Genomic DNA, 26,771 nt, shown 5'->3' with positions numbered 1-26,771 from the left:
AAAGCTGGGGCTTTTTTCAGTAAATTTAGGCAAACTGCTGCAGGAACACTAACCTATCCTTCTTTGCCATTCTTGATGGAAATGAACCACACAAATCAACTGCATATAAGAATGCCTAGAAATGCCAAGAATTTCATAAATGCCCCTTAAAGAGGGGGAAATGAATGCAGAAGAAGAGGAAAAGGAAGGAAGGAGGGAAGGAAGGGAAGGGAAGGGAAGGGAAGGGAAGGGAAGGGAAGGGAAGGGAAGGGAAGGAAAGGGAGGGAAGGGAAGGGGAGGGAGGGAAGGGAAGGGAAGGGAAGGGAAGGGAAGGGAAGGGAAGGGAAGGGAAGGAAGGGAAGGGAAGGGAAGGAAGGGAAGGAGGAAGGGAAGGGAAGGGAAGGGAAGGGAAGGGAAGGAAGGAAGGGAAGGGAAGGGAGGGAAGGGAAGGGAAGGGAAGGGAAGGGAAGGGGAAGGGAAGGGAAGGAAGGGAAGGAAGGAAGGGAAGGGAAGGGAAGGGAAGGGAAGGGAAGGAAGGGAAGGGAAGGAAGGAAGGGAAGGGAAGGAGGAAGGAAGGGAAGGGAGGAAGGGAAGGGAAGGAAGGGAAGGGAAGGACGGAAGGGAAGGGAAGGGAAGGGGAAGGAAGGGAAGGGAAGGAGGAAGGGAAGGGAAGGGAAGGAAGGGAAGGGAAGGAAGGGAAGGGAAGGGAAGGGAAGGGAAGGAAGGGAAGGGAAGGGAAGGGAAGGGAAGGGAAGGAAGGAAGGAAGGAAGGAAGGAAGGAAGGAAGGAAGGAAGGAAGGAAGGAAGGAAGGGAGAGAAAGAATGAGGAAAAGAAGCAAGAACAAAAGAAAGAGAAAAAAGAAAGAAAAAGAAAGAAAGCCACATGCAAACATAACTTGAGAAAGCCATATATAAATACATATATATATAAATACATATATATAAAAATACAGATTACAGAGTGGATGGTGTAGATTAAGAAACATAGAAAAATACAAGACCAAACTCAAGAATTCCAAAATGCACTGACCCTGTAGAGTGTCTCTTGAGCCCATTACAGGAGCTCTCTCTTCATAGCAAAATTTGATTTCCTGAATATATATCCCCTCTAAATGACTGATGTGCAGAAGAAAAGGATGGAGACATCTTTACCTTCCCTGAAAGAACATTGGGTTGCTTTGTCAAGACAAAGCTGTAATCCTCAAGCTGTTTTCCTTAAAATATGTCTATGTCGATCATTATCCTGCAGTCCTTGAAGTTCTGGGTTTGTGTTTTATTTTTCCCACACAACTAATTTTTTCTCATCTTTGAACTTAACAGAAAAATCCCAACAGAGATGAGCACCACGGTTGTGCTGAGGTGAACCTCAGACACTGGAAGGCTGGGCTGGAGCAGCCCCTGACAGCTCATTTGAGAGCAGCCACTACTTCTAACCTGAGTGCCACTGCAGCACAGCCTTCACCTCACAGCTCTGAGAACAGCAAGGACACACCATTTTTATGGCTTAACTTAAACACAACAACACTTTAAAAATACAAATGTATGTGCCCTTTCTTTAAGACCACTGCCTCTGGGAAACCTAGAGGCTTGGTCAATAATCCTGTCCACCGTGTTCCTTCCTTGATGGATGCCATTACAGCAGTGGAAACAATCAACCAAATATCAGTTACAATGGAATCAGGCATTAAATACACATTCTGGTGTATTTTGACTTACTACATGACCTATCACATTTCTAGTTGACAGTTTTTTCAATTATATAGCCCTGCCTGGAGGGTGTTGCTGGGCCTGCTTAGCTTTTGAGTGGATCAGCCCATCTCTAGGACGGGTTTTGGCTAGGCTGAAAAGGTACTGAAGAGAGCAAGCCATCTCCATGGCATTGATTCTGATGGTAGCGTGGTCAGCACTTAAAAACAGAAGGGGAACACTGCAAGTTTCATGGTCAGGAAGAGTGGCTGACACCAGGTCTTTTTTGAGACCAGCAAACAATTTGGGTGAGACAGAGGAGGAGGGAGAGAGTCAGGATCTGGGTAGAGAGGGAGGAGGAGGGAATTCCAGGAACAGTTGGACGTGACAGGATATTTGGTTTCAGTGTGTGTTTTAGAAAAGGAATGGCATGCTTGAAGATGGCCACAGGCGTCACTCAAGCTGTGATCTCAATATAGCCATCCCCTTCCAGAGTATCCCCCATCAGTGATACAGCTGCATGAGTCTTGTCACCAAACTGAAAGAACAGGATCTGCACTGCTGGCACTCAAATGTCCCCAGGACGTTTTCTGGGCAGAGCTGGCTAACAATATCCTGTCTCACCTCAGATATCCTAATTCACAAGGCACATTTCTAAGTCCAGCTGGAGACAATACCCATTTACCTGTGTGCCTACCCCAGAGGCAGAATGCTGTAGAAATACAGCTGTTCCCATACCTGCTGTTAGTGGTTTGGACAATGCCAACTAGGTACAAGTATTCCATATTATCTGGTTAGATTCTGTGTACATATACCATGGGGTAACAGTTATCAAGAACTAAAGGACTCATCTACTTAGCTGTGCACTAGGTCCTGTTTCCACTCTAATATGAACTAAAATCTACAAAGCAAGAGATAAGGAAAGAGGGGTGATTCTCACACCAAAGAAAATTACCTCCCAGAGGAACCTGCCTAATAACACTCTTAGGGGTCAAAGTTGCAATTCCCAGAAACTGACAGCATAGAAGTAGAGAAATACTGCTCAGGGACTCAGTGGCTTGGGTGGAAGAGCTGCATGCGAAAGATATCCTTAACCTTACTGAAGCATCAAGGCTCCTAAATGTGCTATGCAGAAACAGAACCTGGAGGCCTTTTGAAAGGCAAGTAAGGTCAGAAATCTGGCAGGTGCCCCCATTAGAAGCTAAGCATGTTCCCAGGTTCAGCAATGATGAGGAGGAGCTCTGCTGCAGAGAGTTAAAAAACAAAATTCACAAACAGCCTATTTTCCAGGATGCCAGCCAAGCACAATGGAAAAGGATGCTGGCTGTGCTGACAGCCTCACCTCACAGCAAAGGCCATCCCTGAGGTCAGCCCTCAGACAGACAGGTGGTCTTTTGGCTGAGCTGAGGGCCAGCCTGCATCAGGTGACAGGAGCTGCCTCCAGCTGTGTGAGGTTGGTCACCATCCTCATTCCTTTAACCACAGGCCCTTAAATGAATGTAAGGGGTAGGGATGAAATGGGCAGGAGGCTACACCTACACATGCTCAACATTGTATACATGGCTAGATGGAATAAAACCCAGCTGAAGACTGAAAACCAAAATCCTACTTCAGTCCCTGTGTGTCACCCTGACTCATAAATGCACTTGAACAGTTGTAGAAAAAGCTTAACCCAGTTTGTCATAACATTGTTATGTTGAAATTAATTTTCCCCTGAAATAGAGATGGTGCTGCTCCTCATGCTGGCAGTCACAATAATCTCACAGGAACTGAATTTACAGAACAAATTTAAACTTCAACATCATCTTGCCCAGTCAAAAATTAATATGCCAAGCAAATAGTTTACATAAAACTCAGATATTCAGTTCATGTAAGGCAACAACATAGTTTTGACAAAGCCAATGAAGAAAAATTCTAGCTTTAGAATTTTCATTCACTGCCTTTCCTTAAGTACTGGAAAAAAGCCCATCAAGTTAATTAAGAGGTGGTAAGATATTGCAAAGTTCTGAATCAATTTTGCTTATTCAAATCTATCCCTAAGAGTTTCTTTCATGTGTATATGTCTGCTTATTTCCTCCTGATTTATATTTGCTTTCAGAATTTGGAATCTCAGTAGCATCTAATGAGTAAACTCAGTATCAATATAACACAGATTGTTTTACTCAAAATGCTTGATGTTGTCCTAATACCACATTAAACCAAACCACAGCAGGACTTATAAGAGTCATAAGACTCAGACAAATGCTGCGGGACCCTATTCAGAGAAATCAAAGGAAAAAAGCTATGAATGGATCTCCAAAAACATATCCTACTGCCCAAAACCTCAACCCTCAAATTTTAGAGCAACTAGATAAACACTGGTGAATTGTGGCTGTCTTCCATAAGTCTCTCTGCAAGGGCACCCAAGAAAGCACTTGGGGAGTTAGCCAGCTGCCTACTCCCACCCTTTGCAGAATGCACAGCCTGATTTTCAAAGATGGCAAACTGATGGTGCTCACACATAATCAAAGAACAGGAAAAACAAAAAGCTCCAGATACAATGATCATACTCTTGCCAGCAGGATGTAAGTACCTTCTTCACTTTATTAGAGGCCCACAGGATAATGTCTGGTTCAAATTAGTGCAACAGGCACAATCCAGCTTCAAAAATCCTCCTTTGGATTCATTCTGCCAGCTCCTCCCCCTACTTCATGGTCAGATACTTTGGAAAAAATGTGTATTTTCAATTTTTCAGAAGCCACCTGGACCTACAGGATTTAACATCAAAAGGCATTTTGCTTGGTGCCTGATTATCAAGTGTCTGCCATGCAACTTTCCACATTCTCTTTGCCATCAACAGAAACCTGCACAAAGCTACCTTGTGCAAGAATCTCAAGTTTCTTCTCTTTTTCCACAAGAGACACTAGCTGCAAGCATTTTCCCAGGGTTCCAGCCAAAACTTTTATTCTGCTTACCTGTGTCCCCATTTGGGAGCCTATCCTCCACTTCTACCCACTGTCATAGTGCAAGTATTGTTCTGAGAGGTGGTTTCATGCCAACACACCAAAAGAGACTTGTATGATGTAGAACTTGTGCTTCAAAGGAAGACAGATAAGGTTTCCTTTCTGATCAACACTTATCTTGCAAAATGGTAATAGGAGTCTTACAAATGGCATCCTAAAACTTAACTTAAATATATAGCTTTGTGATTCCCTGGAGCTTTTTTTATCAGACAAACCAGTTCATGTTACAGTGACAGCACAAAACCAGACACAAACTCCAAGCTTTTATCATACGATTTAAAGAGTCACCATGTCTTTTGCAAATAGACAATTTTTTTTTAAAACCTGAAGGGTCTCCAAGGCATGAATGATTTCACCAAGCTAAGCCAGAAATTTCCCTTCTACCTGAATGTGATACTATCACTTTGATGTCCCTAGAGCCTTCCAAGCTACAGAGAAACATGACATCACTTTGACTGCATGGTTGGTGTGCCTGTGTGCACATTTAACACACACTTCCTCTTTAAGTCTCCCAGTTTCATGAAGAATCAGCAGCTAGCAGGAGCTGAGCTTATTGAGAGTTGGCCTCAAAAATAGTTGGCATATTTTACAACTGAAGGGCAGTATGTTGAGACAGTGCTGTCCTTGCAGCTGCATTGACCCTTCTGGGCTGTAACAGGACTAGTGTATGCTCAAAGAAGTACTATGGGTCAAAAAAGCAAATTAGCCAACTAGAGCTGCTTGGATAATTTTGCATTATATTCCTTTAGGGATCCTTCATTTTGCCAAATACCCACTACCTATGAATATTCAGCACATTAAGCCCAAAACATTATTGTATTGTGGCTTATACCAGACATACCACTTAGACTCTAGGTCATCCTGCTTCCATGACACCTAATTGATTTATTGCATACCAATATTAAGTCAAATTTATTATGGTTCCTAGTCAAACTTATTATGTACCCTTCATTACAGTGCATTCCCCATTATTACAGAGAAATTAATTAATTTCTCCTGTAATCACTATAAAAAATTATATGCATCTATTTATAAGTGTGCAAAACAGCCTTAGGCAGTTTTCCCATCTCATACCATGATCCAAATAAGAAAATTAAATTTGTAGATTTTAAAATTTAAAAACAAAGATCCTTACCTTAAATCTGCCACAAGACAGACATTTTAGATGCCAGACAGTTCCAAATGAATACTCTTGTATGATAATAATGGGCATAGTGGGTATTAAATTAATCATTTCAGTTTGACTTTTCATTCTAATTACAGAAATTACCTATGATGTTACTGAGATAAAGCAGATTTAGAAAAGCATAGTGATAGCAAGCAGATCCACTACCAGGACAAACTGGCAAAATAAGCTTCCACAGCCTTTGTGACAGAAAAAAAATCATCTAATAATCTTCATATGTTGAATTTCAGCCAGAAATTCAGACAACCTGAATACCAAGGAACAGATGATGCTGCATAGTAGGACAGATGTTATGGGCTGGCCTCCCCAACCCTCTCTCTTACCACGTCTTTTAAAAATTCCTAATGTATGAACTACTAATTCATCATGACTTCTTACTTCCAGAAAGTGATCATAAGCATGCAAAATGTTACATTCCAGTTGAAATGTATATAGCAAGCCAGAAAATTTGTGCTGACAAGTTCTTTAATTGTCTTTATCCACGGAGGTGAAGCATCTGCAATGCTAGTCAGAAAAGCACTTATAATCACCACAGTTTATCATCTATTAACAAGGAAAATAAGTTATTAGGACTGCACCTTGATAGAATAAAAACGTTTCCTAATTAGGGGCATTACAGCCCCACTTCTTCCCTGTTAGAACAGTCCCAAACCTTAGGATTCAACAGCACCTACCATGCTGCTCCTTCATTTGGCTGGTGCTAAGTTCAAAGCACACAGTCAGTGAGGTATGAGTGTGAGGGAAGTGAGAAGACAAGAGAAAAGGAAACTGCCTGAGGATGATTAAGAATAAAGAACTGGTATTAAAACAAGACAAATTTATTATGTTGCATATATCACAGAAGACTGGGACTGAGAGCCTTAGAGACCAGCATTTCAGGCAAGGACAATAATATTTCCTTGCCTTGTATAATCTGTATGTAGGCAGCAAAAGCAGGGAAGAATTGCAGGGAGTTGAAAAGATGATCTTATATTTCAGCCAGCTACACACTTGTTCTGAGAGCTGAGTCTTGGCTTGTGGCACTGCCACACTCAGTGGTGTCACCAGTGCAATCAGTGACACCCAGATTTGATAGCTGATTAGTAGTCACACACTGCTATGAGTGCCTGGCATCCCAGCACAGGAAGAGAGCCATAGCTCTGCCTCTATAATGCTACAGAATGCTAAGTACATGGCAAAGAATACAAGGACTTGAGAGTCTCAAATTAGCATACAGTATTGAATCAATTTCTCTGTACCACAATTCTGGTACTTACAGTGAAGGCATGAAATAAGGCTCATGTTTGCACAGAACTTTTTTGCAAAGATACTTTAGTGATGAGCACCACAAAAGTCTGAGAAAATAATTCCATCCTTGGAATTCGGTTTGAGCTGAAAACAAAGAACATGGCATAGGACTGCATGTTGAACAGTGAGGAGAAAGTGAAACACTGAATAGCTGTTCATTGAGAGCTGAGCTATTCATTCTGTACACTAAAGAGATACTCAGGAGAAACACAGCAGTGACCATGTATTTAATATGCATGCCCATGAGGGGGAACTGAGCTTGCAGAGACAACACTATTGTGTTATTTTAGCAGGCCTGACCTTGCAAATTTCATCACGTTCTCCAAGACTGAAGACAGAAACATATTACTGAGATAATTCTTATTTCACTTGCATTCGACCTTTTGCAGCAAGATCAGGCTCTGAGGTGCTGGGTGCCATATGAGGAGGCAAAAAACTCCAAAGGAGAATATAGCACACCTCTTGATAATTTAACATACTTAAGTTTGTACATGCAATTCAGTCTAACAAACGCTGCAAGTAAAGGTCAAGAGATGAAGTGCCAAAAGAGTGAAGTCAGACAAGTATATGTTCAAATGAAAAGTAGCAGTAATAAAACAATTTAAAAGCCCAGTGGAAGAAGGTTTGTTGTGCTCCTCTGAGGTCAGTTTGCTTGTGCTCTAGTGGCAGCTAAACCTTCATCATTAGCCCAAAAATATCCTACATATACAGGAAACCATCATTTGCATTAGTATTTTCTTGTCTTCTTACAAGCTCAGCTGTTCATGGGGGTGTGAAGATGGATTTTCCAGTACTGTATACACAAAAGCCCTACTGGTGTAGAAAGCAAGGTGTTCTTGGAGGAATGCATAGAGCCTTCCTCAGCTCTCTGCAAAATTATACCAATCGACTTCTGTGGTATTGGAAGCTATCATAATGGATCTTTTAGAAATCAGGAATGTACTTAAAAATGCAAATAATTTTGTTTCCCATTTGGATGATGAAATTTACTCCTGCTACCCTAATTTTCTGCCACAACAGAAGACAGAAAACTGACTAATGCCAAGTTACTCTTAGCACATTAAATTTCTAATCCAAACCTGTTAAAATTTAAGTATATTATCTTATGGTAACAACAACTACCAAAAAATCCAGAAGGATTCACTCTATCTAAAGTTACAAACCTAAAATCAGAGGGCTAGAAAACAAAACTACTAAACATCTGGACTCAATAAGGAAATGAGACATTATCACCAAGGGTGAAAATATACAAAATAGGGTCTTTCAAGACACACAATTATGAAATCTCCCAACCAGGAACAAAACAACAAGATCATCCTGAGCTACAATCTCAAATCCAGTCTGGGCCACTTTCAAAGGCTGTCAAATTCCAAGCAGTATTTATAGTACAAGTATTACATAGTAATCTCTGTAGTCTGCTCTATAAAAATTAAAATGGAAGCTGGCTGATGAGGCTTTTGGGCACCAATGGAACTTTGGATTTGTAGGACAGGGCTGGCAGTTTTTACTTTAACTGCAAAAATAACAAATGTCCAGAAAGTTCTGTTCCACTCCCAACGAGCTTAGCTGTATCATCTGCTTGGTCTGCAGTGTGACCCTAAACCTATCCTTGGGATAGCACAGCACAGCACAGTACAAAGAGAAGCAATGGGATTCAAATCATTTGGGCTTTGAGAGAAGGATGGATAAATAGATTTATTCTCTCATTTAAAAAAAAAAAAAAAAAAAAAAAAAAAAAAAAAAAAAGTTATTTCTCAGTACTGATCTAGTAAATGTTTCTGCTCATGATATTCAAGGAAGCAGGTCATTTTTGACAGTCTTAAGATGAACCTTCTGGTAACAGACATGATATAAGTAATTTTATACTTTTTCAGTACTATTTAACACTGTTGTATCTTTCTAGAGACAGAATTCTGTTGTGCCAGTTCATACTCATGAACATACCTGCTTTCCCAAAGCTTTTCAAATAAAATTGGGCTGGTATTTAAAATTAATAGTCTTAAATCAAAGTAAGTGAAGTCTAAAAATATAACACACATCAGCCGAAGAGAGTGTTAGAAATTTGTCTCCAGCTGAAAGTGACCTCAATCCTTTTGCCCTTTTATTGAAGACTTTGTTCTTTTCAATAATAAACACTATTCCTTTTTTTTTCCTTTCATGCCCATGGTTAGCCCACAAGAGTGCTCTCACCAGAAGCATACCAAATTCATTCAATGCCCTCTGGTAGCAGGACAAATTGATAAGCCAAGGGAAAGGGTAGATATGATAAAAATTAAGGGGTTATCACAATTCTTTCTAGAATTACACTAAACATTATAGATTCAATGTGTGAGTAGGTGGCACTACAGCTGAAATTGGATGCAGACCATGAGAGAGTAACACACAGGCTTAACATTCTCTTCATTATGCAATGGATCCAAGGCCAGTAAGAAACATATTAGTAAAGAAACAGATGTTCTGAGAACATGCAACCCAGACAGAGTTCTTCCTTTTACCTGCTTAGCAGCAGTAAAGAAGCCTGCAGAGGGAAACAGTTTTTCCATCCAGTCTGGACCAGTTCCAGGATAAACTAAGTTACAGATCCAAAAGATAAATGATCCTTGATTTTAATTACAGGAAGACTGCTTACACTTTAGCTTAAAACTGTAACTCTCAAAGCATAAGACAAGTTACTATCAGGTGACTGCCAAGGAGCAGAGAAGTGAAAGAAATGGCCATTCCAGCACCAAGTATCCACAAAACACAAAGAACTCTCCTCTAGCTACACCCAGCCCAGCTGTGCTGGCAGGAGCCACTTTGCCACCTCCCTGAGAGCTGAGGAATCAGGTTGAAGGGACACCACCTGTACCAGCAGCACTGGCAGAAGGAGGTACCACCAGTGTCATCACCACCACCATTGCAGGTACTCTCCTCCCAGGATCTTCCTATGCATGGGATCAGATCTGGAAACTACAGTAATCATCTTCAGAGAGTGGCCACTGCAAATAAATGCTGAGATACCTTTTTGTTGCTCATGGACTCCACTGAGTATTCAAGGAACAGTTATATACAGAGTTCCAAGCCCACATATTGTACCTCAGGGAAAAGCAACCCTCACCAAAATCTGGCTCTTAAAAGTTCTGGCTTGAAAATATTGTGGGTAAGGGGAACAGGTAAAAAGAGGGTATTTATAGTAAATTTTTATTCTTTGCTCACAAGGCAATTAAACTGGACCTCCAAATAAGAAGAATGTAGGGCAAATTAAAATTTTTAAGCTCTGTAGATTTACTGGTTTAATGGTCTGCCAAATGACAGCACAGTCCCAGCAAAGAGTTCTGGCTGCAGAAAGCCCTTAATCCCAATGAATAACTAACTGGGAATAATGTCAGCAAAACAGCTGTCAGGATGAAATGCTGTTCAAGTCGACTAGAGGAACAACTGCCTAGAGCTGGAAAGCAATATGTTCAGCCCAGCCTCAAAGCAAAACCAGGAGCTCACACCACAGTTTAACTAAAATCTGCTTCCACCACCTTCTGCCTTAAAAACAGGGTTTATGTAGGACAAAGACAGAAGCAGTAAAGGAAAGAAGCAACTCTTCAGAAACAGAGCAGGGTCAATTTGGAATTAATTTGAGAGTTGAGTTCAAGTGCCTTCCAAAGAGATGACCTGGCAAATTGGTATCTGTCTGTACTCATGATTCTCACTTTCTACTGTGATAGAAGGAAAGACTAAATGCAAAACTCTTGAAGACACAACTTCACAAAACAATGTATGAAGGAATCTCTATTAAGCCCTTCTGAGGAACTCACTCTAGTCAGAATTGCTATCAAATATTTCCCATAGAAAGAGCTACATCTTACCTGCAACATGATCAGGGCCTGAGATCCCCACTCCAACCAGGACTTCTTGGGGAAATGGAGATTTTACAGTGGATTAGACATGCCTGATCTAGCTTATATTCTCTAAAGTGCTTGTTACAGGCTATGTTCTGGTGAAGCTCTTTATCCAGACTCTGCTAATTCTCATTTCTTCCCATCTCTCAACTAAATTTCTTAAATTTCTTTATTTCGGTGCAAGTTTAGAAGAAAATCCTTAAAGTTATATGCCCCAGGACATGAAGATACAAGGGGCATGGATGACCAACTGCACATCAATTACTCAAGTAAGCTTGCAATAACCATTACCCTATATCAAGATATTTTAAGCCCTTAATGCACATGGGAGGCAGAGAGCTGGCAGAATTCATCAAATGCATCAAGTGAGTGCCTTTTGCCACCCATATTTCTGTGCATTAACAGATAGATTACTGGGCAGTCATTTACAGACAAAAAATCCCCCAACATTGCCCACACAAGCAGCAAGTAAAATGGTCCAAAGCCCTTCTGTCAAAAGCCATATTTTAAGTTAGATGGGTTGTTGATGAGTAAAAAAGCACATTTTGCTTTACTAGTGAGAACAAAGTTGTAATTCTCCTAACTTGTTTTCGTTCAAATATTCTGTCACTGCACTGGGAGAGAAAGAGCTATAGTTACCACAGCCCAGAAATTCCCAAACGAGCTCTTTCCCTCCAACAGCCTCATTAGACTTCTGGCAGGAAGAAATCATGGCTCTGAGGAGTAGGACAAGTGCACAAGCCAACACACTTGGCTGCAAGCTCAGTCATTTACAAGACATTTTCATGGCAATCTATAAATGCAATTGGTTGTGGAAGGCTTGTCAGACAGCAGCTCTTTTCATCTCATGCCATTGTCCAAGGAATTCTGCTGTGATACACCTCTGGACTGCAAAGAACATGAGTGTGCACGTTCGAAGTGACCTGCTGCCCCTGCCAGCAGCTTTCTACATTGTAGCAGAGCCATTTCTCTAACTTGCTTTTTGTTGAAGAAATATCCTCAAGAGAGTAGCAGCAAGAGTTTTTGGAATCTTGGAAGCATTTCAGCTTTGTTGACTGTATCACATCTGTTTTATCAACCATCTATAGCTTTCATGCTGTTGCATTTCTAAGTTTAAAACACTCTTCCTCCCCACCAAACACAAAAATAGGAGTTTATGTTTTGCTCTCTTCATATGTTTTTGTGTACAAGATGCTTATGTTTTTCCTTTCAGTCCTAAAAGAAAACTTCAACCTGGTTGAAGTTGCATGCACTGAGAAATCACTGTTCATAGTTAACACTCACAATCCTTTCTCCATGAGCACTTTGTCCAGCAGCAGCTATTTCCTGGGTGTACTGGGGGCCAGGTCAAGCCATGGGAAACCACTGCTTTGATGCTCCATGTCAGACTCCTCATGCTGTGCAAAGCCTGTCCCCACTGCTCCTTGTGAAAATCAGCACCTTCCAGTCACACAGCTCTGCACCCCAAGCATGCAGTGATGGCATGAAACTCTCCTTTCCCTACACAGAGACCCCCCTCACTGTCCTGCTCCTCTTGGGAGATACCAAGAGACAGGAAAAAGGCAGAAAACAAAAGCTTTCGACACAGTTTGAAATTGCACCACTTCCAGAAAGTCTGCTCTGGCTTTGATCTATTGATTTCAAAGCCCTTAATGTGGGAAGCTGAAATGCAAGTTTTTTCCACACAATTTATTAAAAAAAAAAAAAAAAAAGAAAAGAAAAAAAAGAAAAAGTATGGCAATGGAGAACTAAGCACTGCACTGAAAAGCTAACAAATATTGAGAATGGATGTTAAAACCACAAGTATCAGATCTGCCTATAACCAGAACATGCACTCAAGAGTCTTGGTTGAAATCCAAAAATAAAAACTACAGAATCATAGCTATTATTCAGCAGTACCATATCAGAGTCACTAGTGCACTACAATGAAGGGAAATTGTTGGATAAAATCCTGCAAGCACTGGTAGACAATATCTTACTGGAATGTCACCCATAGAATTTCATTAAATTGTCCCATGGATGTCTTTAACAGCTTTGCTTATTTTCTCCCCCAAAGTTACTAACACAAAGCCAAATGAGTGAAAGGAATGAAGTTACAAAGCATTTATTACTAAGATGCATTTTTAAATAAAAACACACATTTTTCCTATTTAGGGTACTCCAAGAAGGTTTTGCCACCAATTGCAGTGCATCCTTCATAAACTGCATATCCTTCACAGATTCTGGCACTAAGCCCCAACAGAGCACTGCTTTTGGCTTGAGACCTTGGAGAAGGCTTCCAAATTTAAGTGATGGAGTTAGAATCACTGGAGTGTAGTTTGAATAGAAGCATGTAGGATCACATGGTGGAGGGTTTGGAATTTGGGGTTTTAGAATATAGTAATGGGGATGGAACAAGATGGACATTCTGGGGTGTTGGCTCTTCTTCCTTCTCCTTCTTGGTTTTAAGTAAGTAGTTCTTGATTGGATAGTTTTTGGTTGGCACTGCAGGTCTCAGGTGTTTGCTCATTAGGTCAAAACTATAAATAATATAAATGTTAGCATTTAATTGGACTATTTGCTTTTAAAAGACCTTGTAATGAGTAAAATACAACTCTATTTTATAATTTTTTGCTTCTTAGCTGGAAGTGCTGTAGCACTTATTATACAATAGATAAGAATTAATAAACTACTGAGTCCAAATACAAAAATACTGTCTCTTGTACTTCAATCCCAATTCTGACTGAAGACAAAAGAAAAAATAAGCTAGCCACTAATACTGCACCTTCACCAGCTTTATTTTCAGCAATCTGTGCTCCTTTTATGCCATCTCACAGGGCATATCTCACCCTTCCCTGTGCTGTGCCAATCTATCTGTGAGAGTCTCTGGATGTCAGGGGCAGCAATGCCACAGCAGCCTATGCTGGAGCCACTGCTGGAGCCACCACACAAGAGCCAGCAGCTCCAGGGCAGCAGTGCCATGCCCCTGGGCCATCCTGAGACCAGCACTGCCTGCAGCCCTTACCCCAGCAGGCACAAGCACCTGCCTTGACAGAAAGTGCTCCTCAGCACCCTCAGCAGAGCTGTGACATGGGCAGAGTGGCTATGGTCTGAGGGAAGGACAAAACAAAGTCCCAGCAAGACTGAAGATCTGCCTGTTCATAATTGAAATGTTTAGAGGGTACTTTTTCTTCCCTTTGGAAGCGGCAAGATGTTTCTAATAAAGGATCATTTGATTCAATTAAATTTTGCTGATTTTTGTTTATTTAACATGTTATTCCAAAGCTGAAGGCCCCTTACTTAAAATGAAAATTAGTTTTGGGAGGGGTAGGATATTAGGCTAATGTTTTTTATAATTTCTCTGAACTCTGGCAAGACTCACCTTTGTAACTTACTGATTATGACACCTTCTTTTCCTTGCAAGCATAATTTTTCCTGGAAAACAAATTATTCTCTTGCCTATCTCTAATCGATCCAAATGTCAGAAGACAGACACTGCCCATGCATACTCCTAAATTCATAGCTTCCTTCTTCCAAACCACAACTTTTAAAAACAACTCATCAGAATCAGAAAAAGGACAAACAAAAAGAATACTTACATAGTTACTTTTTTTTTTTTTTTTTTTTTTTTTTTGTCTGTTTAGATTACATAGTTACATTTATGCCTCTGGACTGAAAAGATTTCCAGAGTTGCTTTTGTTGCAACAATATATGTGAGTTAGCCCACTGAAATGAATCACAACAATGGCACAGAAACAAAGCCAAGGGATTCATGGCTGAACATCCTGGCACACTGGGCATCCCTGCCTGCCCCAGCCTGACACACACCAGGCAGCCACTCCTGCCTCTTCCCATCCCTCCCCCTTCCCCAAACACAGTCAGAAAATCCTCACTGACAAGTAGCAGACTTCAGCAAACACACCATGACTCTTTTTAAATTGGAAGAAAATAAATTGGAAAATACAAGCAAAATTGCCATCAAAGGCATGAAGCTAATATTCAAAACCAGAAATTCATGAAATAAAAAAATTGCAGAGGAAGACTTCAGTGCTTTTTCTCAGACACAGAAGCTTCCCTTCTCTGACAGCAGACTTTAAAAAATCTCTTACTTAAGAATTTTCTGGATTAGGAAAGTAGACATTTGGACAAAGGATTTCTGTATTTCTTGGAAGTAGAATTGAAATGGAGTGTCCAATACACTGACAATATATACAAAATTTGCAGAAGAAATTAAATCATTATGAATTCCATAATTTCCTTGAATATTTATATGCAGGTGAAGACTAAAGTTAGAGGTTTGGATTTGAGAGTTACATTTGTTTTAAGACACATGGCAAGACCTCTAACCTCCACCAGAGCCAAAATCTGCTGTGATACAACAGCATAACTGTGCATTTCATGGAGAACAGTGCTGGCAAAGCCCCACAAAGAGATTTCTAACCTCAATCCCCTGTCCTCTGTAGCCATGCAGGCATCCTGCTCCCACCTGAAATCAGTTATCTATGGGCATCACCCTCTGCTTTTGCAAAAGCAAGGTTGTGCTTCTCAAGTCAGAGCAACAGTTAAAACTCTTTGTGCCATTCTGTGACCTGATGCTGAATGATAAATTCCTTTCAGTTCATTTGCCTTCTGGTTTTAGTGGAAAGATCATTCAGAGGTTTTTCCTGCCACTCTGGAAATGCAAAGGTCCCAAAATGGAAGACCATACTTTTCTTTATCCTCAGTTCAATTTCTCCTTTCAAGAGCCCCATCCCATGTGAAGGAATTCCGATGATGCAGTGCTATCATCATTATCAACACCTTATGTAAAGCCCTTGATCTGCATTTTTGCTGAATGTATGTATCAGAGATAAAATAAATTTTTGGAACTCTCATGCATTAATCTTTCCACATATTTTTTACTTTCAGGTGAGAAAGACCTGAAACACAGCAATGTATATCTGAGGAACTGCAGGCAGCAGCTCAATTTATTTTTTAAATAGTATTGTAATCCACCCAGACATTTGACTGCTCCTGACTGCAACACTCCAGGGAGATCTACCAGCACCAGGAGGAAAGGAAACTGGAGGGAATGTATTTACAGTATCAGGATGAGGTCTCTTGGGTTTTATACATTACACAAAGTATGTGCAGCCATTTTCCATATAGCTTGTAGATAACTAAAGGCCTGGGATTCATCTGAAGACTGTGGAAAAGTCAAATGGAAGTAGAGAGAAATTGGATGTTGGAATAAGGAATAAGGAGAAAGCCATCAGAGGGAACTTTTTCTCTGACATTCTTCCTGAAACCCACAGTGAGAGCACACATTGCAAAATCCCTGTTTTATTTCCATCATGAACCAGGGATCATGCAGAACACTCTGTGAAGGAGCAATTAATGAAGAGCATTTCTCTCTTACCTTGCTCATCCATCCATTCAGAGCAGAATTAAAGAATTGCTTCCCCTGCCTCCACCATGCTGCTCCTCAGCCTGTGGACTGCTCTGTGAATTACTGACAATGATGCCAAAGCCAAGAAGCCACAGCAGTACTATTTTTCAGAATATTAGCTTGTCAAAGTTGATTTCAAAATCAAGCTGTCTTTGATGCTAGGCATGAGACCTCTGAACAGCTGAAAGCAGCAAAATAGTTTCTCTTCAAATGAGCAAATGAAGAGAATTTTCTTCCTTCCTCATCAATCAATTCAGTAGACTACTTTAAGTCAATTTTAACATCAGATGCAAGCCCTATTATTAGCTCTGTTGTTAAGCTAAACATTTTCCAGGGTAAGGATTGCTGGCAATAATCATCATATATGCAGACAATTAAAGAAAAACCCTAGTTAACAGTAGCAAGTTACACTGGGACTGAGCAGAGTGACTATCAAGGTAAAGCATTCTTATAAACAACTAATACCACAAACAAAAAGCCTCTTAAGGATTTAGCATTTAAATTCTCAAGAATTAAGCCTGCATGTCATCTTCTCAAGATCTGGAAAGGAAGGGAAATTTAAATTCCTTAATGGTCAATTATAGCAGTGCACAAAGAATAAAATAATGACCCAAAAAAAATTCAAGCCAAGTCAAGGAAATTGGTAATTTTTAAAGTTTCCTATAATAAAACAGGTTTAGTGAAAAGTTAGATTAGAAGCCAAACATATTTCACACTGCCTTGATGAGTTTCTACAAAGAAAACTCAGTAGCATACCCTGAAGATGCCTGCCATAAGCCTTATGAATTTTGCTTTTGTATAAAGAAGGATCTTGCTTATATAAACAGGCTCTTCACTACAATAACATAACTGACCTATAAAGTAGCATTAAAAATAAAATTAAGTGATGCTTATTGACCCACTGTCAAGGAGTTATAGATGCACAGAATAACCACCCTGGTGGTGACCTCAAAAGGCCTCTAGTCCAACCTCCTGCTATGTGCAAATGCAGCTCTTGTGTCTGGCCAGGCCATTCCCAGCTTTATCCCGACAGGAATTAAGGGATAGTGTTCTCCCAACATCTCTGGTCAACCTGCACCAATGTTCATCTGGCTCATGGTGAAAAACTTCTCCCTGTATCAAGGGACAATCTTTCCTATTCTAATTTATGACAAGCATCTCATTTTCCTGTCACACACCTCTGTGAAGTGCCTGAATCTGTCTTCTCAAAAACCTGCTCACAGGTATAGGGATGCTGCTGCCATGTCCACACAAAGCTACCTGTCCTGAAGAAGCCCAGCTCCATCAGCCTTTCTCTCATGGCAAATATCCCAGCCCAGTTCAGCCTGGGGGCTCCCTGCTCCATTTCCTCCAGCTTATCAATGTCCCTCCCACACTCTGGGCTCCAAAACTAGATGCAGTATTCCAAGAGTGGCCTAGCAAGTGCCAAACAGGAGCAAAGAACCACTTCCATCACTACTGAAGATACAGAAGATCACAAGGGAGTACTTCTCCTGCTGCCAGAACCCCACAGGCTTGTGGCCAGCCTGTTTCCCCACAGGTTCCCCCAGTCCTTTCCATCAGAGCTGCTGCCCCAGCAGCCATCCCCACCCTGTCCCAGGTACAGGAGGTGCATTTATGCTGTTTATAAAATAAAAGGCAGCAACAAACAGGGATTTCTTCATTTCAAACTGTGAGACATTACTGTTCTTCACATTCTGACAAGGCTATATCAAGGGCAGAGGCCACCACCCTTTTACCCAGGACAGTGATTAACACAGCTGGGAGAAGTTTCAGCTATCAATTTTAATGTCATGTTCCTGGTGCCATAGTATCTGTTGTACTCATTGTGCTCTAAGGGCCTGAGGCAAGTCTTTGTCCTTTAAGTGATAATATTGGAGAAGGAGAAGGAGAAGGAGAAGGAGAAGGAGAAGGAGAAGGAGAAGGAGAAGGAGAAGGAGAAGGAGAAGGAGAAGGAGAAGGAGAAGGAGAAGGAGAAGGAGAAGGAGAAGGAGAAGGAGAAGGAGAAGGAGAAGGGAAAGCTTAGATCTTCATGGAGTGCTCGCAAGTGTTCATACCTTCCCTTATGCAGCTGTCCTTTCAAGTGACACTTTCACCCCATAAATGGCTTTTTCATTAAAAAAACTGTTCTTCTTAGAATGTTTGCAGAGAATGAATGCACAAAATTTTTCATCCATGGATGTAAAGTTCCTAGACTGCTAGATTTTCCAAACAAAAGATAATGTTTGTATAATCTAATAAGCCAAAACATTTTAGAAGCTAGAAAATTCTGCTGTATTTACTATTTAAATTCCATCTCTGAAAAGATTTCACCTTCCTTTCTAGAGGACTAAAGCTTGCCTTAAAAAATAATTTTTAAAATGTAGTTACTAGCAGCAAAAGCACAGTGACCTTACATAGCTGTGCTAGCTGGTCTCCACCACCAACTGCATAATGGCATCCCAGACTGGTGTTAAGGTCAGATCTTTTACCTATTTTTAAATTTCAGTACTGAAAGTAGAAATTAATTCAGGTTTGAGACAATTATGAGTTCAGTCTTGCATTTCCTGACATTATCCCTGCATCAATGGTATTGTTGTTCTGATTATTTTCACCCCTGTGCCAAGCACTAATTGTAACATGGCTTAAACAGATCTCATGACAAGGGAACTGGGTTCATGTATGCAGCACAGGAGGTCAGATGCCAGGCAACTGGAGAGGGGAAAATTTCTAGAAGGTGGTAGTCTGACAGGGTCAGAGAGTTTGGGTGGGTTCTTCTACCCCCATTAAATCAATTTAGCTCTCATTCCACAGAATGACTAACTGAGCCAGAATGAAGAGCATCCCATCTGTCTTGCCTGCAGTCCCTAAATGCTGCCCAGGAGGAGATGTAGAGATAGCAGTGAAGAATTCCTCTCCACGTCCAGTCACTGTAACCACAGTAAAGTTATCCTGCATTCACATATATCTAGGGCCAGATATCAGCCACACACCTTTTGACTCTTTGTGGGAGGGACTCTTTTTGCACTGTGGGAAGCATTTTCTGGCCTATACTTCAGCTTGTCCACATATCAGGCAATTGTCTAATACATTTGCATAGGTTTCTTCTAGTCTGAGGATACATTTGCTCACTTTAATAAATTAATTCCCATAAAGTATATCAGTAAGACAATTGTCCAGCAGAAGAAAAAGGGATAAAAAGAAAGAAAGGCTAAAGACTGAAAAATTTGACCTGCAAACACTACTTGGAGGCAATTTTTCTACAATATTTGATTAATAAAACCATTCCGTTTTAGAGCTTGGTTCAACATTCTACACTTAAGTGTTTGTATTGAAATACTCTCGTAAAGTAGTTAAACTGAATTATCTGGAAATGCTTGTTAGAGAAGATGCCTGCTGGATTTAATGCATTCCTACCCAAATAATGGCATGACTGTAGTGGCACCCAAAGGTCCCAGTTTGACTACAGGCACCACTCTTCTAGGAACTGTGTCAATGTTCAGAGGAACTGAGTCACTATTCAAGGACCTCAGAATCAGCTTCACAGATGAGTAGACATCTACACATGTTTGGAAATAGGAACACTCCTGTAGGTCACTCACATACTCAGTGAATCAGTCAGCTTCCCCAATACATTTCACCAAAAGAGCTTTATCTCTGATGTTCCTCAAAGGTCATTCTGCATCTCGAAGACCACATAAACAAACTTGCATATTACTCAAGTTCCAGGCCACCGCTGCAGATCCTCCAAACAAATCCATCACCATCAGGAAAGATTTGCTCTATGAACTTCCTTGAACTCCTTTTAAGTTACATTTTTGCAGCGGGAGCCTCAGCTCTGGCTGAAAGAAACACCCTATAGAAACCTTGTTTCTAGACTCCCAGCTCAAGAAAATGACATGAAGTTTATTGCCTGAGTCACTTCCCTGAATTTATGAGGCATATAATTCTTACACTCTTCCATAGAGAAGGTAGTGCAGGAGTGGCCTGCCTATGCTGCTGCATTATGTGACACATCCAGAGGCACTAGGGAAGGACATGGTCCTAAGCTTCTCCTAGAAGCAGCACCACTGTTACCAACTTAAAACACCACCTCTAATACAAAAATCTAAGAAGTGTTTTGCTAGAGAGCAAAAAGATGTCACAAAACACCAGCAAATTTCTCAGGCTGGCAAATTTCTCCACAACACAAGAACATTCGTGGGGAATGTATATAGGAAAAAAGCGGCAGATTATTAGAAGCTGATGAGGTTTAGCTCACACACATCTAGAGGGATAAAGTCAAGCACTGGTCACAATGAGCAGAAAAACATGACCTGTTTATTATTGTCATACAACTGTAAAGGAAGCATTCTTATCAGCTGGCAAAGTTTCTAAGGAATACAAATCTATGGAAAAGCCATCCCTAATTGAACCAAGTCTCAGCAATGAGGAGAGAGCATATTAATGAGGCAAGGCTAGGAGGCATGATGAGGAGATAACAATACCCCTAGGAGTTAGACCAGTATTAAATGTGACTTTATTATCGTATTATTCTCCTATGAGTCTTTACAGCAAGAATAACTCCGTTTATACAGATGTTCTTTCAACCACTAGCTATTCTAGACTAGGCATGCACATGGAGAATCTTGATATTTTAAGATTACAGACCACTAGATTAAATTAGATTTGTTATTTTGCTGCAGTATGCCACTAGGCTTTACAAGGTTGATATATTCTTTCAGTGAAACTGAGACGCGTTACTTGAAATGAGACACCACACCTTTAATAATGCAGACTGATGTAGCTCTCTCACAGGGTTTTTTTATTCAGTGCCTTTATTTTTAATTCCTCTGAGTGCTACTAATAAGGTGCATTTCACCATTAACAGGGCATTCTTCACTTAAGTAGCACATGCCAAGCTAAAATAAAATAATAGATTAGTTTGCACAGTTGATATTTTTGCAAAATTAAAGCCTGAACTCTCGTTTCCTACCCAAAGGGACTAATGATCAAAACTCCACAGAATTCCAAAATCCCACCTTCTGTGGCACAGAGAAGAGACCAAATCTATCACTTAAAATACTCTCTTGCAAAGCACAGATTGTTAAATATGTGAGCAGCCTCAGCAGTAGGTCAGAGCTCTGGCCTTTTTTCCTGCTAAGGTGAACACCTCAGTGCTACTTGGTCAGAGCTCCAGGGAGAGGCAAGAGGATTAGTACAAGAATCCACCAAAACTTCAGTGTAGTTTAGACCACCCTACACTGCAGCATCCAGATTAAAATAATGCTGGCAGAGAAAAATAAAGGCTTGTGGCACACAGAAGACCTTCTCTGGTGAAAGTTGGCAGACCCAAGGGGCAAAGACAAGACCCCTAAGACCTCTGGAGCAGTGGAATGGAAGTTCCTTGATCCTTGCAGATCTAAACATTCATTGCTTAATGTCTTGTCTGCCCACCTGCAAGAAGAGAAGAAGCCTCCCCTTCCAGTCCAGAAATGTACTGCAGACCACAGGGTGGATTTCTGCAGCTCTACAACAATAGTGACAGCAAAAATCCTCACAGGAGGATTTAAAACAGATGAGAATTGAGCAAGCAAGTCACAAAACTTAATTGTTAGGAACAAAACTGTGCAGTAAGCTGGGGAAGTTTTCAGTCTGTCCATTTCTATTTTAATTTTCTTACATGGTACTATTTTACAGCCTAAGACAGGTTTTAAGCTGTCTTACACTGCTAACATTCTCACTAGTTTGTCTGCTCCATACTACAGGTTCAATAGCTCTCCTTGCAATCATAACCATTTTTCTATTTTCATTTAAGAGAGCTACTTCAAATGGTCAGAAGGAAGTTGGAAGACACAACACACTGGACATTTGCTAACATCTCGAGGCCAGAGAATAAACTGGTGAGAGACAAGTACAGAGCCAGATGAAGCAGATGGATTTAGTAGACAGGCACAGCATGACCCCCATTTCTGCTTTTCATGCAAATTGATAGGGCTTGGCACACTGAATGTCAATACCTTATCATTTCCTATTTCTTTTTATTTTATTTCTTTTTAAGACTGACATTGCTTTTCAATAACTTTGCACTAGCATACCAGATTCCACATAATTCAGTCAGTTCAAATCATCCAGATTTAGAAGACTGAATGCTGACCAGATTTTTGGAAGAGGTAATAACCCTCATGCTCCAGAGCTTAAGCCAAACTGGGATTAAAAGGAAATACAATGTGTTAGGCAAATTAAGCCACATTTGCTTCACTGGCAGCTTCTTCCTTCTTTCTTTTAGTGGGAGCATCAACTCCAGGCACTACTGGAAAGGCAGATGCTTCCCTCTCACACCACAGCCATGGCAATGCTCCAGGCTCCCGACACAGTCCCCTCAGGCAAGGGAATGGTTGCAAAATTAACAGTACATTACAGTTCTGTCATTCATGCATCAAGAAAATGATGCTTTATAAAATGGAGGAAGCACAAGAAGTTATTGACAGCTTCCCCAGTGCACATGGAACTCTTGGACTTGCATGGAGGACGAATAACTTAAGAGAGACCTCCTGCTCTGCTCACCAGGGCCTGCATAGCACAAGAGACAGGCATGAGATCTCCTGCCACAGTCAAATGTGCAATAAACTGCCTGAGAAAAGTTTCTGCCTGACCCACAAGGTTCTCTTCTAATAAAGGAAGACTTACATTCCCCTAATTATTATCATGCCTGGAGTGGCTGATGATAGCTTTGTTATCTGTAGAGAACTGCTTCACCATTGAGCTCTTGGCTTCATTAGTAGTCAGCAGGACTCATGGTCACAAGGTATTTTTATACCATATGTATGATGGAGTCACGTGCCTCTCTCCTGGTCCTCTGTCATAAAGAAGGCTATACAGAAACTGACATATCCATCTTCCCAAGACAAACGGTGTTTATGTGCACTTCATTTTCCAAGCTTCATGTTCACCTTTCCCTGGCACAAAAGCCCTTCTTTTCACATTCATCGTGGTTCTTCTGCCTCTGGTCCTACACCAGCTAGATTCACATTGTGTCAGGGCCAATTCCCTGAAGACTGACACAGCATTACTTTTCCAATTGATACTGGAGTAAAACATCACAGTCTGAAATTCCCAGGGCTTCACAGAATCTTAAAGTCACAACGATTTTTACAACCTTTTGCCTAGTCACTTTCAGAGAAGAGAATCCACTGAGGCTTTCTAAAAGCTGCAGATTACATTCAAAGCCCACAGCTGAAGGGAACAGCTAGCCTGGCATCTGCGTTTATGCCACCTTCACGCATGTGCTGTACCGGAAATCAGATGGAGAGCTATTTTAAGCGTCTATTGGCACATGCCAAAATATTTAACTATTAAATTTGACCCACCACCTGCCCATCTTTCCGTTTTACGGCGCGAGCAAACAGCAAGCACATCTATTTTTTCCTGCCTTGCTTGAACAGCCAGGCTAAATATCTCTCCTTGGCCGGCTGAGGGACGGGAACAGGGGCAGCAGGGCTGTCGGCCCGCCCCTCCGCGCACTGCGGAGCGCTACCTGTGCGGCCGCCGCCTCCGAGCCCCCCGCGGGCGCTTCCCGGCGATTCCCGGCGGAACCGGGGCCCCTCGCCGCCCCCGGGAGCCCCGCGGGGGACGGGGAAGCGTCCGCGTCCGCTCCGCGGCTCCGCACCTGCCCGGCTCATGTTTACAGCAGTCCCGTTCATCCCAGCGCCGGGGGCGGGGAGGGGAAATGCGATTAGCAGATTAAGTTTGAAAGAGACGAAGGGGGGCGGGGGCCCATCCAAAGGCGCGCACCCTGCGCGGGGGATGAGTGGTGGCCCCGGCTGCTTTCCCCGCAGCGATGGAAGCTGGGGAGAGCGGCGGAGAGGCCGGGATAGAGATCAGCGTGGAATAAAATGCCCACAGTCCTCGGGGGTACAGCGACCGGGGCGGGGGGGAGGGAAGGACACCGGGTTGTCCCGCGGGGTGTCCCCGATGGGGTCGGGCGCCCGCACCCCTGCCCTCCCGCGGGCTTACCTCGATCCACTTCTGAGCCTCGGTGAAGGCCAGCTCAGGCTGGGGGGGCTCGGGAGGAGGCTGAACCTCTCCCAGCTCCAGCCCGGCACTGGCCATCTGCAGGGCCCCGGCGCGCCGCGGCTGCGGCGGGGGAGAAGCCAGGCACCGAGCCGCCAGCCCGGGTGAGCCGCGGCCGCAGCGAGGGAGCGCCGGAGGCCGCTGCCCGTCTCTCGCTGCCGGTCGCTGCCGGTCCACGCTCGCAGCCGGCGGGGCGGGAGCCGGGGGCGGCGGCGCTCGGCAGCCCGGCCGGCTGCAGCCCTCCTGCGGCAACCTCGCTCCGCCGGTGCCCGTCCGCCCGCCCGCCCTGCCGGCTCGGTCCTCCCTCGCTGCCGCCCCGCCCGCCCCGCCGGCGGAGCGGAGCCGCGCTGCTGCGCTGTCCTGAGCTGCCAGCTAAAAATAAAACAGACGGGCGAAGCCGCTTTGCCTCCAGCCCATGCAAATGCCCGCGCCGCCGCCTCCCCGCCGCGAGCATCGCATCGCGGGCGGCGCTGCGGCCGGGGGAGGGCGGGCGGGGGATCGGCACCCCGCCTGGGGGACGGGGACGGGGATGGCAAGGCTCTCCCTGCTTGGGGAAGAGCCGCTGCCCTCACCCCGCTGCTCCCGGGGAGGGGTCACTCGATGGCAGGGTATCCCCTGCTTTGCGGGCAGCCAGTCCCCATCCCCAGCGCTCGGAGGGCACCAGCCGCGCATGGTGAATGCTGTTTGCGGCTGCTGCCTGGAACACCTCACTGATGGATGTCGCGGAGCACCCGAGAATCTCCATCCCCGCCGCTCCCGGCCCGTCCCTCACCCAGCTGCCCGGGCCGGGGCTCCTGCGGGAGCGGAGCGCGGCAGGTGCCTCTGCGGCGCTGGGAACATCTCGGGATGCTGAGGGGCCGCACCGGCCTTGCGGGGACGCGGGGGGGTCAGCACAGAGCCGGGCTGCGTTTGTCTTCCCTGGAAAGCAGAGCAGGCATCAAGGTGTGCTTAAAAAGGTGCACCAAGGGTGGATACTTCCCACCTTTTGCTTCATGCAGAGGAAGAAATCCAACTCTGTCCCACATGCCAAACTTACATGGTCCTCGCTCAAGCAGATGCTTTTTAACCTAAGGTTCAGCACAGAAGTTTCTAGAAACAGAAGGAATTTTTTTTCACCTGGCATTTTAAAAGACAAATCCTAAAATTCTCTGTTCATGAGTGTTCAAAAGTTACTTACTTATATTTATGCAAGCGTAGAAATGTATCTGTGTGCTGGAAACACAGGTGTGTGACCCTTAACCCCTACTACTAAGGATTTTTTGAAAGGGGCATAAGTGGCCACTTGTTCATCTTGTGATAGGTGTCAACAAATTTTGACAAGTAGCAAACTGTAGGATCTGCTTTTCAACATGCCCTTAGTTTGGGCCCTATTTCCCCTCATTCAATAGCTGGGATTTTGAACCTTGTTTATTTTGATAGTCAACAAAAATTACCAACTCCTAAAACATAAATATACCACAAAAGTGCATATATTTAACTCTGTTTCCATTCTAGGAATTTGTCTTTATTGTTTGCTACTTTATTTTTGGCCTTTGTTTATTGCTTCAAATATGCTGGAGTAACAAAGGGCCTAAAAACAGGATATAAGGCTTATTGCGATTTTTCTGAGAACTGCAGCTAGACAAAAAAACTGGACGAATGGGTAATCTAATCTCAAATATTTAAAGATAAATAATAAGTATATTTTGAAATACTTATGCTAACAATCTATTTTCTGATTCTTCTAATATTTAAATAACATTGATGTTTATCAGACAACAATTAGATTCGTTCTCCTGGGGCAATGAAAGACTAACAATTTAAAATAATTATCCTGCTTCTTCTTTTTTTTATTATTACTGTGCAATATCAAATGCATGATTTTCCTGTCTGGTGATCTCAACATCACCTCTTGGAGAACTAGAAGAGCTGGCTTGGGCTGGGGTAAGCACCACACCAACACAGAGCAGCATTCAAGACAAAGACCACCTCTCTAGGCCTTGTCTAGAAGTGAGGGGTGGACATTCATTTCCCATTTATACAGTCAATTTTCATTAAAGAAAATGTGCTCTGATATACACTTCTATTTATACCCTCACAGTCAAGCACACACAACTTTTTAAATTTATTAAATCCTCACAGCAGCACTTGGATGTTGAGTTAGTGCAGTCTTTAAAGAGCCCTGTTATGTATTTAGGAGTTTAAAAGACTCTTTGACTGGCAATGGGAATCTGGCCACTTCTTTTCTAATCCTAATCCTGAACCAGCTTCTCATTTGGTCAAGTACGAGGCAGCATCCCTACCTCCTGTTCCCATGGAAACGCACTTCTAGCATCAGCCCA

The 26,771-nt window shown here is 42.6% G+C and overlaps 1 protein-coding gene across 3 annotated transcripts in view; it reads right to left on the bottom strand.

Moving 5' to 3' along the window:
* LIMCH1 (LIM and calponin homology domains 1) overlaps positions 1–24,616 on the bottom strand; it is a 173,087-nt gene extending 148,471 nt beyond the window's left edge. For all 3 annotated transcript variants that reach the window (XM_079306879.1, XM_079306880.1, XM_079306881.1), the window contains exon 1: positions 24,394–24,616. In XM_079306879.1, the coding sequence (XP_079163005.1) occupies positions 24,394–24,489 (96 nt within the window). In that variant the 5' untranslated portion in view covers positions 24,490–24,616. The remainder of the gene's footprint in view (positions 1–24,393) is intronic.
* Between the last annotated feature and the right edge of the window lie 2,155 nt (positions 24,617–26,771).

The sequence above is a fragment of the Erithacus rubecula genome (genome assembly GCF_903797595.1).
Source record: "Erithacus rubecula genome assembly, chromosome: 5".
Classification (NCBI taxonomy): domain Eukaryota; kingdom Metazoa; phylum Chordata; class Aves; order Passeriformes; family Muscicapidae; genus Erithacus; species Erithacus rubecula.
The sequence above is the reverse complement of the archived record's forward strand: the minus strand, read 5'-3'. Positions and strand labels throughout refer to the sequence as shown.